Raw genomic sequence first — 17,083 nt, 5'->3', positions numbered from 1 at the left:
AAATTAAAAAAAAAATGGAGTGTAATATAAAATCTACAAACAAATAAGAAAATGAAGTGACACTAATCCACAATTTGCTCCCCACATGGGGTGGTAGAAATCTCCTCATTCCATAACCATCTAATGCTAATTAAAAATGTGGTAAATACAATGAAAGTGTCTTCCACATGGTAATAAATATTAAAAGTTCAAATTTTCAAAATTCTAAGTTTAAAATACTAATAAATATTGAAAGTTCACATTTTTAAAATTCTAAGGTTAAAATTTTTAATTTTTAAACTCAAGTCATTGTAACAATTTTATTTATTTCCAAATCAAGACTTTTTCATCATGCTAGGTTGATGGTCCCCTATTGTCCCTTAATTTCAACCTTTGATTTTGATCTTATCAAAGGGTTATCATAGCTATTGATCTAATCTTGTACTTATTTTGTGGTCACTACAATCTATTGCTTGAAGTTCTACATCAAATAAGGAGCTACTTCAAAAGCCCTTTTAATAAGTTTGAGATCAACTAAGAGCGCAACATAATTCTCTACTTATGGCCAAAGTTCAAAAGATTTTTAATAATAATACCTAAAACTATATCTCTTTTTGGGCACCTTCTAAAATTTTCAAAAGAGTGCATACTTCATCACATCAACATCAAAAGAGGTTCAATTACATTTTTTGTCATAAAGTCTATTGACTTCATTTGCAAATGAGGTTGATAACAACCTCATTTACTTATCCTTTTCCATTAGGATTCCTTTCTTGATAAATATCTCCCTCATAAGACTCTCATGGGCAGACTTCTAATGACTAAGCATTAGTTAGCCACAAAAAAACTAAAAACACTAGGTTAATCGATACCTTATACTCAAACAATTGACTAAAGAAAACCAAATCCTTGAAAGTTACTCTACATTAGGATGTTAGGGAGAATTTTCTATTTGGACTCAATCAATTTTTTCTATACTAAGGAGGGAAGTTAACTAAAATTGCTTCAATATCTCTTTCAAATCTAAATAGAGACATACACACTCCTAAGTTTTTTTAACCTAATTAATTGGCTAAATCAACCAAAAAAATTTTTTAACCTAACAAATTGGCTAGATTAGCCAAAACATTATTTTTAACTAACTAATTGTATTATAGATGAGGAATTATTTCCACTAAGCTTAGTAGAACACACAAGCATAAAACCTAAACCTTAGAGGACAATAGGGCGATATGGTTTGTAGAATGATGTGGGTCTTGGCTAGGAAAACTATGGCTTTATTGGGAGAGATTTGCACTCCCTCTTACTTCTTGATTAAATGCTACTAGGTAGAAGCTTTCTATCCCAAACCAAGCCCATTTCAACTCCCTTAACTACATTGAGGAAGATGATGAAATCATGATTGTTCAACCTATTTTATATAGCTTATATGACTTTGATTGAGTAGAACACACACAAGTCCAATTTTAATTTATATTTTAAAGAATTACCTTAAATTTTTTTTTTCAATCTACATATCCAAATCAAATAAAAATTTAACTAAAAAAACAACAACAACAACAACATCAAGCCTTTGTCCCACTACGTTAGGTCAACAACATGAATCATTTTTCGTCATTGTGTCCTGTTAAAAGTCAAATTCACATTTAAATCTAAAAAATTTAATTTAAAAAAAGAAGATTAAATTAAGCAGAATTTGGGAAAAATATGTTAATGTCAAAATTCCATTATTTTCTAATTTAAAAATCATTCATTACCCTTTTTAATTAAATAATTGATCAAATGGATTGAAAAAATTCCTGAAAAACTTGGAAGTGTCAAATAAAATATAACAAACCTTTGACATAAAGGCTATATGAGCCATAACATACATGTTCATATTTTTAATATTGCTAAGTTTAAAGTTCAAAATTATTAACAAAAATAAAATTTTAATTTAAAATTCTAAAAACTTCATTGGTTGATCATGCATAGTTTTATTAATTACTACATTTATAGAGTAGTCAAAGTGTTTGGCAAATTAAAATTATTTGATTTTCCTTTTTTTTTATTTATGAAAACATATTTTTATAATCCCAAATATTCCCATTAAATTTGGGATGTTCTTTATGTCAAATAAAATAATCCTGAAAATTTTCAGCAATTAATTTGATCAACTGTACTTTTAAAAAGAAAATCAATATTTATAAAATTACCAATTTTTTCTCTTGTTGGGCTCACTACCATGACATTCTTTCTAAACATGTTTCTTTGTATCATAAATATGACATCATTTACGTACTAAGAACTATTTGAGGACTTTTATAATTTTTTATATTGAAAATATTTCAATTATTTGAATAAAAAAACTAAATTAAATACCATTGGTATAGTTTGACTCATTTTGTCATGTCATAGCATAGCATCACATGCAATGATATGACTCTCCAAAATTAAAAGTGTCATAAATGACATTATTTAATCTAAAGATTTAATTTTTTTGAAATGGAAGATTTAATTAAAGTATTAAATAATTTCTTAATATTTTAAAAATTATCATTTGATTTAATGAAACATTTTCATTGACATTATTTAATCTAAAAACATTACTATTGTTGGGTTCCAAGGTGTTGATGAGAAATGTGGAGGGTTTCATTAGGTAGTTGATCGCTATCGAAAAACTTATCTAACAATCATAACAAGAATCATTTAATACAATAAGTTAAAGTTGATGTGTTCCTTAGAGGTGACACAATATATGGCCTGAATATAGGAAAAAGTGAGCAAGGGTTGTTGCAGCAACACTCGAGTAACGTGTTAAATAAGCAAGGATTCCCATATTATGAATGAATGTGGACAAAGATGTTAGTCCATGAAACTAGAATTAGAATAAGAATTTGGAATGTATATTTTCTTACAGACAAATTAATAAAATTAAAAGATATGATACTTCATAGAAAGATAAATATTTTTTGTATTCAAAAAACTAAATGTGTTGGAGAAAGGTTAAATGAATTGATAGTTTATGATTTAAATTATGGTATTCATGTAAAAATCATACTAAAAACTGTGTAGATGTGATTATTATAATAAGAGCTTGAAGGATAATATTATAGAAATTGAAAGAATTGGAGATAAAGTTTGTAATAGCTTGAATTTAACCCAATTAAATAATTTTTTCATGAGTCTTATTAGTCTAAATCATAAACCGTCTTCGTCATAACATAGGTATTATAGTGCTTTAATCACACTAATTTTTTCATATTTTTTTGACATTGGTGTAAATTTTTAAAAAATTGATAACCTGTGAACTTGGATAGAAAAGTGAAGCTAATGAAGCAGAGAAGATTATCCTTCTTTCTTACTATTCAATGTATTACAACTGCTCTATTTATCTATGGAAAGTAATCATAACAGAAATAAAGCATAACAGAAAAATGTTAGTGCTGTGACAGAAGTTTGTTATAATGTAACGTGTAGAGCCAAACGCATGAGACATGAACGATCCTGATGAAGTAGTAACCGAAAGCTGCTGATGAGCGTGTGAGGTTGTTTACAAACCCCCTCAAACTGATGATGTGGAAGCATTTATCAATTTGTTCGACAGCATCTTGAACCGTTGAATGGGAAGGGACTTGGTGAAGATGTCGGCTAGCTGATCCTGAGAGCTGATGTGATGAACGGTGAGATGCTTCGCTTGAATGCAATTCCGAGTGAAGTGACAGTCGACCTCAATGTGCTTGCTACGAGCGTGAAAAATGAGATTATTTTCCAAGGTAATAGTTGAAGTATTATTTTTCATGGTTGGCTTGGATTGAGGAAGATTAAAGTCTACTAGCAGACGTCAAAGCTAGATAATTTCGAAGGCAACGATAGCCAAAGCTTCAGTTGAAGAACGAACCACAGTGGATCGGATTGCTTTTTATCCAGCCATGATCTAAGTGACTTCCCCAGGAAATTGCAGTAACAGGATACTAATTTGCAATCATGAATGTTGCTAGCCCAGCCCAAATCAGCGTAGCTGGAAAATTTGAGGCTATCATTATATAAGGGAAGCCCGATATGAAGTGTACCTTGAACATAGCAAAGTAGCCTCTTTAGATCTTCAAGGTGTGAATTGAGGGGAAGATGCATATACTGACAGAGTTGATGCATAGTGGACTGAATATCATGAGGGCGTGTGAGCGTAAGATATTGCAAAGATCCAATTAAGTGTCTATACAGTTGTGGATTAGAGAACTCAATATTAGAGGTTTTGGTGAGATGAGATTTGCTCGAGATGGGTGTGACTACCGATTTGGAGGTCTGCATACCAGCACTTTCCAAAATCTTCTGAGCATACTGCTGCTGACTTAGGACAATGCCAGAATTTGTTGAGATGGCTTGTATGTCGAGGAACTGAGCCAACAAACTAAGATTCTGCATCACAAATCAAGTGTGTAAGTTGAAGAGAAGTTTGGCTAGCTGCGTGGGTGAATTTTTGGTCAGTAGAATATCGTCAACATAGATAAGGATATACATGAGAACTGAGCCTTATTTATATGTAAGGAGGGAGGGGTCTACAGCACTCCAAATTACTGTAGGTGAGTTGAGAGGGTAGCATACCATTCGCATGGTGATTCTTTGAGTCCATAGAGTGCATTTCTCAACCTACAAATGTGCTGTGGATGAAGGGTATCCGGAGGCTGCTGTATATAGATGGTTTCAGATAGTGTGTCGCGAAAGAACACATCGGATACATCGAGCTAGTAAATGTTCTGATTATGATATAATGCAATGATGATAAGAACATCAACAGTGGGAATTTTTTCTGCCAGCTGAAAGTCTCACTATAATCATGTCCTTGTTATTGGTTGAATCCTTTGGCAACTAATCGGGCTTTGTACCTAGCAACCGAGCCGTCTGAATTGAATTTGGAGCGATACATACACTTACATCCCAAGAGATTTTGATCAGGGGAGGGAGGAACGAGGTCCAAAGTTCCTTGAGCCTAAAGGACTTGAAATTCGTGAGACATGGTTGATCACCAATGTTCAAATTTGACAGCCTGGGCATAGGTGGTAGGTTCAGTAGTTTGAATAAAGTGGGACATATCAAAAGCTACTTTGGGCTTGGTGTGTCCACTTTTGAAGCGTGTTATCATAGGATGGGTGGGAAGGACCGATGTAGTAGTAGGTGGAGATGCTTGAATTGTAGAAGTAGGCGAAGAGACCGGTGTATTGGATGGTGGAGGTAATGTGGATGAGATTGAGTCAGAATTGTGTACATAAATTGGAAAATGGGAAATAGGAGATTATAATCCAGCTGCTGGAACAAGGATTAAAGGTGGAGTTGAAGATATAGTGGATTTTTTGTGGAATATGAGTGTGAGAGAGTTAAGTTTGAGAGAATGGGAAAATTGCTTCGTTAAAGACAACATGGCAGGATGTGTAGATTTTGTTTGTGGTAGGAACAAGGCAACGATATCCTTTTTGGAGAGGAACAAATCCAATGAATACGCAAGGGTGAGACATGGGTGATAATTTGTTGGGTGAATAAGGTCGAAGCCAAGGATAGCTTATGCATCCAAATACTTTAAGATGTTCATAGGTGGGAGGAGTGTCATATAGCAATTCATAAGATGATACATTGCAGGTGTTACGGGATGGTAGATGATTGATTAAGTAGACAGCTGCATGAAGGGTGTCAACCCATAGAGATTAGGGAAGAGAGGCTTCGATGAGAAGAGTGTGAATGGTTTCAGTTAAGTGACGGTGTTTCCTTTCCGCCACTCCATTCTGGGATGGAGAATAGGGGCATGTGAATTGATGTATTATGCCATGTTGCTTTAATAGAGTGTTGAGTTTGTTGTTAATGAATTCGCCGCCACATTCTATGTGAAAGATTTTAATGTAAGCATGAAATTGACGTTCCAACATGTTTTCAAATTCAATGAACTTTTAAATGACATCTTATTTCTGATATAATGGATAGACCCATGTGTATTTAGAGAAGTCATTAATAAACGACACAGAGTAACAACAACCTTGAATGGAATCAGTGGGAGAAGGCCCCCAAACATCTAAATGCACAAGGGAGAATGGTGACTTGCTAACGCTTTGAGATACATTGAAAGGAAGTCAGTGGGTTTGGCCATCCGACAACCATTACAGTGAGTGGGGAGAGAAGAAATACAAATAATACAACTATTCTTAGCTAAGCTAGAGAGTGTTTGAGCAGAGGAATGTCCAAGTCGGCGATGCCAGAGGTCAGGAATAGTTTGGATGGAGATAAGAGCAAGATCCGAAGATGGTGAAGATGTTGAACGTTGTGAGTGGAAGGGATAAAATCCATTAATATATGGACCCATTAAAAGAAGTCGGCGGGTCTTCTGATCCTTGATTGCGTATAGTAGCCATTTGCATAGAAAGTGATGACATAGTTATTATCAGAGGCTAAGCGATGAATAGACACTACAAGAAATTCATCTATTACCGACAATTTTTTCCAGCGGTATACCTGGTATTACCGACGGTTCTGAAAAAAAACCGGTGGCTTTTCGGCGGTTATTAAGCCGCCAGAAAAAACTGCGTCGGAAACCGTTGCCGGCGGTTTTTTTCCTGCTGTTTTTTTCCTCGGCGGCTTTCCAACGGTCTATGGTGCCGGTTATCACCGGAGTTATTAAAAGCGGCTTTCCGGCCGTCCAACTGCCGGACAAGTTACCGGCGGTTCATGCCGACGGAATTGCAAGATTGGGAACAAGATTGAGTTGAGATAGCTGAAGACTACCTGATGGAGTTGGGAGGTTGATGTACCTTCCACCTCAGCACAAGGTAGACCTCCTCGGTCTGTGGACACATATGCCACAGTTTTACAGTTGCAGACTCAGATGGTTGAGATGGCTAGAGCCATGGCGACAATGACCGCTCAATTGACCCTCATAATATATACAAAATAATACATGAGAAACAAATTCTTACATCATGTGACATTACTGTAAATATTGTTTCACACACTATGATGAAATGTCCTAATCAAAACCAGTTGATGATCATCATACCATTAGAGTTGGTGGCTTACGGATTCTTGTAGCTTGCTCAAAAGCATAAGCAATCTCAATCAACTTGTGATCCGAACCCTTCAATCCACCAAAGCAAATGCCAAAAGGAGCTCCAGAGCCACTATAGCCCGCTGGCACGCTTATAGCTGGATAGCCACCAATAGCTAGAGCCGATGATGCCAAAGCGTCTGGGAATACTATAGCATCCAATCTGTTCTCCTTCATCAGCTTCTCCATTCCCTCATTCGAGAGCTGATCCATTTTATTCCTTGCTTCACGCTCAACTGCACCAATTCCATTCGTTTTCTGAGATGCCATTAAAATATCTTGGCCAAACTCTTCCGTTCTTTCCTGTTATAAATAAGGTGATAATACAAAACTTCTTTACTGCACGCAGATAATTTACAAAAATATTCAAAGCATTTGATTGTGCTATATATACTTACGGTTAGGGGTGTCAATATTTGACACCACCCGAAAATCCGACTCGAATTCGATCTGAAAATTCCGGGTTAGGGTCAACCCAGATTCGAAATGGGTTGGGTTCAAAAATTTGACCCGTTTAAATAATCAGGTCGGGTTTGTGTTGACCATTTGATCCAAGATTGACCCGATTTTGACCCGAAAACTAACAATTTTTTGTGTGCCCTCGAATCATTTGTGGTGTCGGGTTGACCCAGACCCGAGGCGGGTCAGGTTCGGGTTTGAAATACCGACCCGTTTGTAAAAACGGGTTGGGTTCGGGTTGACCCGAATAGTGCCGGGTCAGTTTCGGGGAAATTGACACCCCTACTTATGGTAGAAAAGTTCTTATATATTGCACCTCAACTGAGTGGTTGTTGTTGAATGCTATGATGTCATGAAGAGATCTGACTGGGGAGGATACTAGATTTTGGAGGTATGTCTTCAGCGAGAGCTTGAAATCAGCTAAGAGTTGTGTCACCTCACCACTTTCAATTTGGTTAAGCATCAGTGTCACATTTGCCAACTCCAGATTGTCTACTAATATTGCTCCTCGTTGCCTATAAAATTTACTTTTGTGAGCTAAAGATCTGACAAGATGCAGGTTATATATACACTGAAAAATGTAAGGAGGACTACAAATAAGAATTTCAAATATTTTGCAAAGTAAAACAAAATAATAATAAAAAGGAAAACCCTAAACACTTTTCAATTTTAGGCTTCGTTTGGGACGGCATTCTTACTGCTTTATAAAGCTGCTTTTTAGTGTAAAAATATCTTAAAAGTAAGAAAAAAATTGTGGTCTAAAGTTAGCTCAAACGAAACCTTGGGATGACTTTTTTATTACTTCTTAAAGCAGCTTTCTAATATAAAAATTAAAAATTTTGTACTAAAAAGCTGTTTTAAGAAGTAATAAAAAAGCAGTCTCAAATGAAGTCTTAGGCTTCGTTTGGGACGACTTTCTTTCTGCTTCTTAAAGCAGCTTTCTAGTACAAAAATTTTTAACTTTGTACTAGAAAGCTGCTTTAAGCAGCAATAAAAAGGCCGTCCCAAACGAGGCCTTAATAATCACAACCACCATAAATGTAAGAAGAGAAAAGCTCTCATTGCCATTAGAGAATATCATATGATCAGCATCACCACAAATATGAACATCATATGCTCATAAGGCAATCAGAATAATACAAATGAAGCTTTTATTACACTATTATCAAAAAAAAAAAAACTTGTTTTAACTTGTTATTAACCTTTCTGATAGTTGCTTTAGTGATATAAATCTATCTAAACAAAAACAAATTAATTGTTGAGAGAAGACTTTATAAAATGCATCATGGCTGCAAAGGAAAGAAAAAAAAAATTTCCCCCCAACCAGCAATTCATTAGTTAAGTTTATCAAAAAGAATCTGGAAATCACACATCATAAGCCTCAGATCAAAAATTAGGAGGCCAAAGTGAGTGAAAGGTAAGGTAAGTTAACCAATTTAAAACCAACAATGACAGTAAATCTTGCAACATTTGAAGCAAATGTAGAAAAACTGAAAACAAACTTCTGCCATTAGCATGAGTTTTCATCAAATCATTAAGATTTTGTTTGGAACAACTTTTCTACTGCTTTCTAAAACAGTTTTCTAGTTAAAAAAATTTTAAACTAAAAAGCTGCTTTATAAAGCAGTAAGAAAGTTGTACCGAACGAAGCCTTATACCGCTACATTTTTTCTGCTTTTAAGAGATTTTTGTATTAAAAAGCAGTTTCACAATTGTAAAAAAACTGTCCTAAATAAAGCCAAAATCTTTGGAGATAAGCAAATATTCGGAACATTGAGGAAGACTTGGCATGATAAATAAAAAGTAAATTGTCGACAAATATATTCAACACATCATTTTGAATGATAGATTTCATTTAACTTTTATTGCATATTTTTCAATAATAGTCGTAAGTTATCCATGATAATAGTAAAGAGAAAAAGAAAAAGTGAGCATCTTGGCCTCAAACAATTAGAGTAATTAAGATAACCACATAACTAATCATTTTTATAATCATAGAAAAAAGGCAAAAAAAAATGAAGAAAGTTAATTAAAAAACAGGAGGAAAGCCAATACAAGTTAGTCAAAGCAATCAAAAGCTTTCCTAAGATCCATCATAGCACAATCATACTTGTGAAGGATATGAAGTTAAGATTATGTAATCTTTTTGTTAATAGCTTTTCAATTCATATAGGCCTAAAACACAAAATTATATTTGTTGTATTTTTTAGGGATTAAATTATGACTAGGTTTCGTTAGGACAATTTTTTGTCAATATTTTTTAATTATTTTTCAAAAAAAATATCTATATATTAGAAAGCTACTGTAAAAGGCACTTAAGAAACTATCCCAAATGAAGTCTAGAGGTTTAGGCTTCGTTTGAGGCGGCTTTTCTGCTATTTCTTAAATCAACTTTTTAGTACAAAATATTTAGTTTTTGCACTAGAAAGCTGCTTTAAGAAGTAGTATGAAAGCCGTCCCAAACGAAATCTTAAAATAACTTATCATAATCAGATCTTAAGAAAAGGTTTTGGACGGCTTTAATAAACTGAGAGCAAAGTGTCTTTGAAATTTTTTTTGAATTAAAAGCATCATATCCATCCTTGATCTTAACTTGAAATGCTAGAACAATAAAAAGCTATTTTATAAGAATTGGGGGAACTCCTAAAAATATATATTTGGTAAAAGCTAAGTGAGAGAAACTAAGAGCATTCGATGAGTGGCCTTTTTATTCTAAAGTTCCTGCATTTCTAAAATTTTTGGGAGATCAAATATACTCATTTAATTTATGAAATAAGTTTGAGATCGACATTTGGTGGACCCTCAAAGACCAATAAATTAAATTCCAACACGTTTCAAAATTCTTTAAATATGTTTTACCTCATTTAAGTTAAGTGATTAAGTGTGATAATAAGTAATCCATGGCTATGAAAATTCCCAAAAAAAAAATGCAAATCAACTTCAGATCGATACTTCTAAGGTTCTTAAATCATGTCAAAATTGATCTCAAAATTCCCCTAAAATTGTACGAATGATTTCCCCTATTGTAATGAATCTGGGTACTCTCTTTTAGGAGCCCTCCTCTCTCATGTATGACGCTTTGGAGCCTCCAAAGGCTTCAAACACTTCACTGCGTGAAGCCTAGAACCCCTTAGGTGTTGGTGAACCCTTTAAATAAATCTTGGGTCGTCCTAATTTTTGTTGAACTCAATTCAACTTGGATCATCCCAGTTAGCCTCCCCTTTCTTGGTGTCTTTTTGGACACTCATAGGGATTCTCAAATAACCTCTAAAGAATTCAAGAGAGCACTAAGAATTCTTAGGAAAAAAACCTAAGTCCAACTGTTTCTTTTGTTGAGCCCAAAATAAACAATTGATCCTCACCTAAGGCAAAGATCCTAGTCTTAGCCTCGCATATTTACTGAACCCATGTTAAGCAAATGAACCTTCATCCTTTGATACAAAAGTAGAAGAATCCCCTGATGACCTGTATCACTAAAGTTACAAATCATTTCTTGTTTTAATGGACCCTGAGTCCTAGATAATCCCTCATTTTTCTTAGCCTCAAAGCCATTGAAGATCGTCCAATCTTTAGCTCAAAAAGCCATAGGTTATATTACTTATTCCTTAGCCCAAAAGGCTTTGAGAGCCCAACATCACCTTAGACTCAAAGTTATAGGTCCTTAATCACCTTCATTTGCTTGATTCACAATCAAGCAGATGATTTCCTAGCTCTAGGTCTCTGAGACCTTAGCTCCTTCTATTGAACCCAAACCAAATAGGAAACCCTCTCTCTTTGGCTTCAAAACCAAAGTCCACCTACCAACCCAATCAAGTAGATAACTTCTGCATTTAGATGTAAACTCTGAACTTTATCACTTAACTAAAATAAGTGATTTTACTCTTTATAACATTTAAAATATAAGCTTCTAGATTTCCTTTAGAAATATCTTCCTCTTGAAATTCATCTTATTCAATTAGATAAATTTCACGAAGTCCTAAGTCAAACCCTTAGACAGATTTATTTTACATTATTAAGCAAACATCTCTCTTATCCAAACATTAAGAAAATATCTAAAATCTATAAAATTACTTAGTTTTTTTTTGGATGCTAAGATATATCATTCCATCCCAATGTGGAGCATCCACATCTTGAATTTTAGGATTCCATGAATTGCAAATTTTTCTTAAAACAAGCAGTGATCATTTTATGGGATCTTTATAGCCCTCTAAAAATATGAAACACCCTAAAAATCGAATAAAAGTATTAAGTCATATATAATTTAAAGTGAAACCATCTCACAATTATTGGATTAAGAGTATTTAGTTGATGGAAAGCTTTTCCAAATTAAAATGTTAAGAGATTTAGCCAAAAAAGATCACATGCATAGAGGGAGAAGGGAGGGGAGAGAAAAACCAACCCATGGAATAGTAAAGGGATCTTATGAGGGAAGAATTAAGAGAAATCTTATAAGATTGAGCAAAGGAGAGGCCATTGAGAGAAGAGAGAGTATATGAGCAGCAAGACCTTAAACAATAGGGTTTTATGAAGATTAGGATAATAGGCTAATGCAAATTAAGATGGTGGTGGCAACTGGCTTCAGTTGGGGAAGATAGTAGCAGAGGAGAAAACCCTACCAGTAGTGGCCAAGAGCAAAAGAGTCTTAACAATCCTCATAGAGTCCTCATACTATACATTTTTTCAAAATGTTTTTAACTCTCCAAATTAACCATTATATAAAGCAAAGAATAATTGATTGACATGACCACTAAGATAGGAATTTTTCTCATTTATCCCCATCAGAATTAAGCATATCAAAATATAAAATATAGGATGAACTTCAAAATCTTAAATTTATGATAAAATTAATGCTACATATGATGTCCTCAATTATATTAATCTCAATACAAATAAAAAAATTTTAAAATTCATCATGATATATTTTACATTAGAATATCCTCATATAATTTCTCTCATAGAAAATTAGTTTCAATTAGACATATTGATGTGAAACAAACAAACGAGATAATTTCATATTTCTTTGTGCTCATTATAAATAAATATATGATAGGGGTGTAGTGAATCGAGCCGACTCATGAGTTAGCTCAACCTTGACTCGATAAATAGCTCGTGAGCTGAGCTCAATGAGCTAACGAGCAAAGCTTGAGCCAGCCTTGTCTCTCATTTAAGAAATATTAAAGTAAAATACAATTAATCAAATTTAAGAGTTTTAAGTATAAAACTATTAAAAAAAGTTTAATAACTATATCTCACTTTTTATATCAAGTGATTCCTTATTATTTATCTTCAAATTTCTCTTTTTTGACAATTTTAGTACAATAATCAGCAAATCATAGTTATTTTCTATCTTTCATGATAAATTAGCCTGTTCTCTTTTTCTATCTTATTATTTAAGCTCAAGCACCATGTCAAAGTCATGATTAATTAATGAAGCTCAAGCTCACTATAAGAATGATTCAAACGTAGCTCGACACATTTGTAGCTCTAACATATAAGGAATTAATTCATGTGATGATCTCTTTGATTAAAATCATGAGAAGATGCCACATAAAATAATAATAATAATAATAATAAGTAGAGAAGACTTGAATTGTTCCATGCAAATTAAAGTCAACTTAAGTTGAAGTAATGCTCAATTTTGTCTTGCTTGACCAACTTGCTCAGATTCCATGTCAAATATCCCTCACTTTTATTTATATATATATATATATATATATATATATATAGTTTTAATTGGCATATGGCACTTTTTTCAGCCAAGCATCAATTACATTTTTACGAGATTCCCTTTGCAATGCATTTATTTTATATTAGCTTTTGTGCTAAAATGAAGTAGTACCTCATATAAAGTGATGAAAATTTATGAAATGCTTATTTGGAATTTTTAATTTAAAATTAAGTATTTAAATTTAATTTTAAATTATAAATATTTCTAATATTTAAAATAATTTATTTGAATATTCAAAAAAAAAGTAAAAGTTGAACCGATTGATTCAAGAGAACTGTGACCGATTCAATGGTTTTCTGTTAAACCGGTGGTTTATATGATTCTAGCCGGTTTGATGTAGAAGCAGTTTTAAAGATGAACTGAACTGCCATAAAACCAGTTCATAATTGAATCGATGAGACCAGCTGATCCAGATCCGATTTTTAAAACATTGCATTTAACTATCAAAAGATTCATAGCATGATAATTAGAATTTGGAAGAGATATTAATTTTTTAATATCTCAATGTTAAATCTCATATTATAGAATTTATAAATTTAACTTTTATTAAAAGTTCTATTAAAGCATCAAAGAAACTACTAACCTCATGGTTTCAAAATGCGCCGCAAAGGTGGTAGCTTTCATGGATCCTGCTGCGAAATCAAAAAAATTTCGCCGCAGAATCCCCACTCTCTTCCCCTTCAACCCGTCCAAGTTCAAGAACCGCCGGAATCCACCAGACGGAATAAACCTCGCTGCCGCTGAAGTGGCTTCAGCGTCGCGCCGATCGAACCCCACGATGGCATCCAGCACTGTCACCGCGTCCGCCACCGTTCGGCCGAACGGCCCAATCGTGTCCTGTTTCGGTGAAATCGGTATCACTCCGGCACGACTCGTCAGCCCAACCGTCGGCTTAATCCCCACCACCGAGTTCTTCGCTGCCGGGCAGAGGATTGACCCATCTGTCTCCATGCCAAGCGAAACCGCCACCATATTCGCCGCCACGGCAATCGCCGACCCGCTGCTCGACCCGCACGGGTCCTCCTTCTCCGCATAAGGGTTCCTCCCCTGCCCACCTCTCGCGCACCACCCATTCGGGGATTTAGTTGACCGGAAATGGGCCCACTCGCTCATAGTAGACTTGCCGAGGATGATGGCGCCGGTGAGGCGGAGGTGTTTCACGACGCGGGCGTCGCGAGGGACGATGGAGCCGAGGAGGGCGAAGGAGCCGGCGGTGGTGTTGAGGCGGTCGCGGGTGGCAATGCTGTCTTTAAGGAGGATGGGGATGCCGTGGAGAGGGTGGCGAAAAGAGCCGTCTTTTCGTTCTTGGTCAGCGCGGCTTGCGTGGTAGAGGGCATCAGGGTTTATTTCTATGACGGCGCGGAGATAAGGGTTTAAAATTTTGATTTGTTCGAGGTAGTGGATGACGAGTTGTTGGGAAGTGAGGCTGCCGTCGTTGAAGGCAGCTTGGATGTCGAGAATGGTGGCTTCGTGAAAGTCGAAGGCGGTAGCAGTGGCGGCGGTGGAGGCGGCGGCGAAAGATTGGAGGAGGTGGAGGAAGAAGAGGAGTGAAAGGAGTGGGGAAGCCATTTGCCTGTGGGGATTAGAATTGGATTGCAGATTTCCGAATGGAGAAGCGAAAGCATTTTAACAGTGACAGTATATTAGAAACGGTCGGATTGTACGGCAAAGCCGCGCATATGTCGAAGGAAAGGAGGTTTGGCATATTATCTAAGGGTTTTGATAGGACCCAAATCTGATCTGGAAAAATTCGGGTTCCGAAACGGGTCGGGTTTAACAAATCAACCCGTTTTAAAAATCAGATCGGTTGGGGTTCACCAAGCAATCCGAAATTGACCGAAATTGACACGAAAAATCTTATTTGACCCGGAAACCCGAGATTGACCCGATTTTGACCCGAAAATCGAAGATTGACCCGTTTTTTGTCCCCAAAATCGAAGATTTTAGGTAAACTTTAGGTCATTCGTGTCGGGTCGGGTTAACCCGGACCCGAATCTAGTCGGGTTCGGGTCCGGAAACCTGACCCGTTTTAAAAATGGGTCGAGTTCGGGTTGACCCGAATAGTGCCGGGTCAGTCCCGGGTTCAACACAAACCCGACCCATTGACCCAAATTGAAGCCCCTAATATTCTCGTTATTTTTTATCTTTAAATTGTTAAATTTATTTTTTAAGAATAGTATAATATAAATTTAAATTAACTTTTTATATATTATATTCATATACAAGTAAATTCAATATTTTTTTGACTCATTTTGGGCCAATGTTTTAATTGGAATAAATAAATTTGTTACATGCTAAAAAAATCATGATCATAGAAACAAAAATATTTTATGTTATTGTCATTACATGATGATTCTGCACACATATAGTAAATCACGAACAGCTCATAGAAGACACTTGATTTTTTATTTGAAAATACAAAAAATGAAAAATAATAGAGATTAAGTCAATTAAAATGATTTCATTATTGTATGTTACAAATAATGGACCTCCTCATAATTGGAGAAAGTGTTTATATAATATAGTAAGCATGAACTATGAATGGTAGATTCTATGGTAGCAGACTGGCTATTTGGAAAGCCTTGAGGCATTGAAATTATCTTCATGAGATTGTTTATGATATGTTTGTCTAATTTTCTTTGAGAAAGGTATAAATCTTGTTATTGATGTAACGAGTTAGAGTTAGTGTTAACAATGTGCATAGTCCTTATTTGTAGTTATGTGCATCGAATTTGTTGATGAAGGTGGGGACTAGGGGTGTCAATTTTTGATACAACCTGAAACCCGACCAGAAAAAATTCTGGTTCGGGTTGACCTATTTGTGAAGTTGGTCGGGTTCGAGTTCAACAAACTAACACATTTCAAAAATAGGGTCGGTTCGAGTTGACCTGAAAATGGTCTTCTCACGTCTGCTACCCGCCCTGCCCGCTTCTGGTGCTTGGCAAGTCGTGTCACTTCGTGTGTGTTGTCCGACAGGTCGCGTCGCTTTGCTTTGCATCGTGCCTTCACGTCGCTTCGCGTGTTGCTGCTGCTACCAGCTGCTGCGCTGCTGCCCGATGCTATTGCTTCACTAATGGGAGCTCAGCTTGTGCTTTTTCAACCAAATCTCCTAAATACGGGTCAAGTCGTTTCAACACGACAATCCGTACGGGTCGAGTCCAGTTTGAAATAGTCGGTCTGTCTGCAAAAATGAGTCGGGTTTGGATTAACCTGTTTAGTGCCGGTTTAAGTCGAGTTCGACTTGAACCAAACCCGTCAACTCTAATTGACACCCCTAGTGGGGACAAAGCTCAATGGTGTTGGCATTGTGTTGACAGCATGCAATGACCTTATGAGTGTTTGCATTTTTATCGACAACCTACATAAGTCTTACATGTGATGGTGCGGATCATTGTTATTGTTGACAATGATAGACAAAAGTTGAGGGGCATTACCATTTCTATCAATTGCATGCATCATCCTTATAGATGATGGTGTGCATCGACTTTGTTGGGTTCATTGAGTGGTTAAATTGGAGAGAATGGATATCATATTGATGGTGTATAGAAGCCTTATTAATGATACAATATGTTGATGTTACTAGTAGGTGGTTGATGAAGTTGGAGGGCATCATAGTTTGACATAGCAAGCAACAAAGGAAACTTGTATGTCGATGCTTATGCGATGACATGGATCATCCTTATATTCGATGACATGTATTGATGTTTTGGCTGATGGCAGGTGACAAGGTCATAGTGCCTCAATATTTGTGTCAATACTTTGCATTGGTCTTATTGATGACGGAGTGCAGCGATAATATTTGCAATGGCGGTCGATGAAGTTAGTTCAAAAAAGTTCATGATATTATCATA

At 35.6% G+C, this 17,083-nt stretch overlaps 1 protein-coding gene across 1 annotated transcript; it reads right to left on the bottom strand.

The window, feature by feature from the left end:
- Positions 1 to 6,991: 6,991 nt before the first annotated feature.
- On the bottom strand, positions 6,992 to 14,801 carry LOC110098904 (probable amidase At4g34880). The gene is made up of 3 exons (XM_020825853.1): positions 13,816 to 14,801; positions 7,821 to 8,019; positions 6,992 to 7,348 (listed from the first exon to the last, which is right to left on the bottom strand). The coding sequence occupies exons 1-3, from the start codon at positions 14,799 to 14,801 to the stop codon at positions 6,992 to 6,994; spliced, it is 1,542 nt and encodes a 513-aa protein (XP_020681512.1).
- Positions 14,802 to 17,083: the final 2,282 nt, after the last annotated feature.

Source organism: Dendrobium catenatum, unplaced genomic scaffold (assembly GCF_001605985.2).
Source record: "Dendrobium catenatum unplaced genomic scaffold, ASM160598v2 fragScaff_scaffold_1381, whole genome shotgun sequence".
Classification (NCBI taxonomy): Eukaryota; Viridiplantae; Streptophyta; class Magnoliopsida; order Asparagales; family Orchidaceae; genus Dendrobium; species Dendrobium catenatum.
Note: the sequence above shows the minus strand (reverse complement) of the source record. Positions and strands in the feature narration are given on the sequence as shown.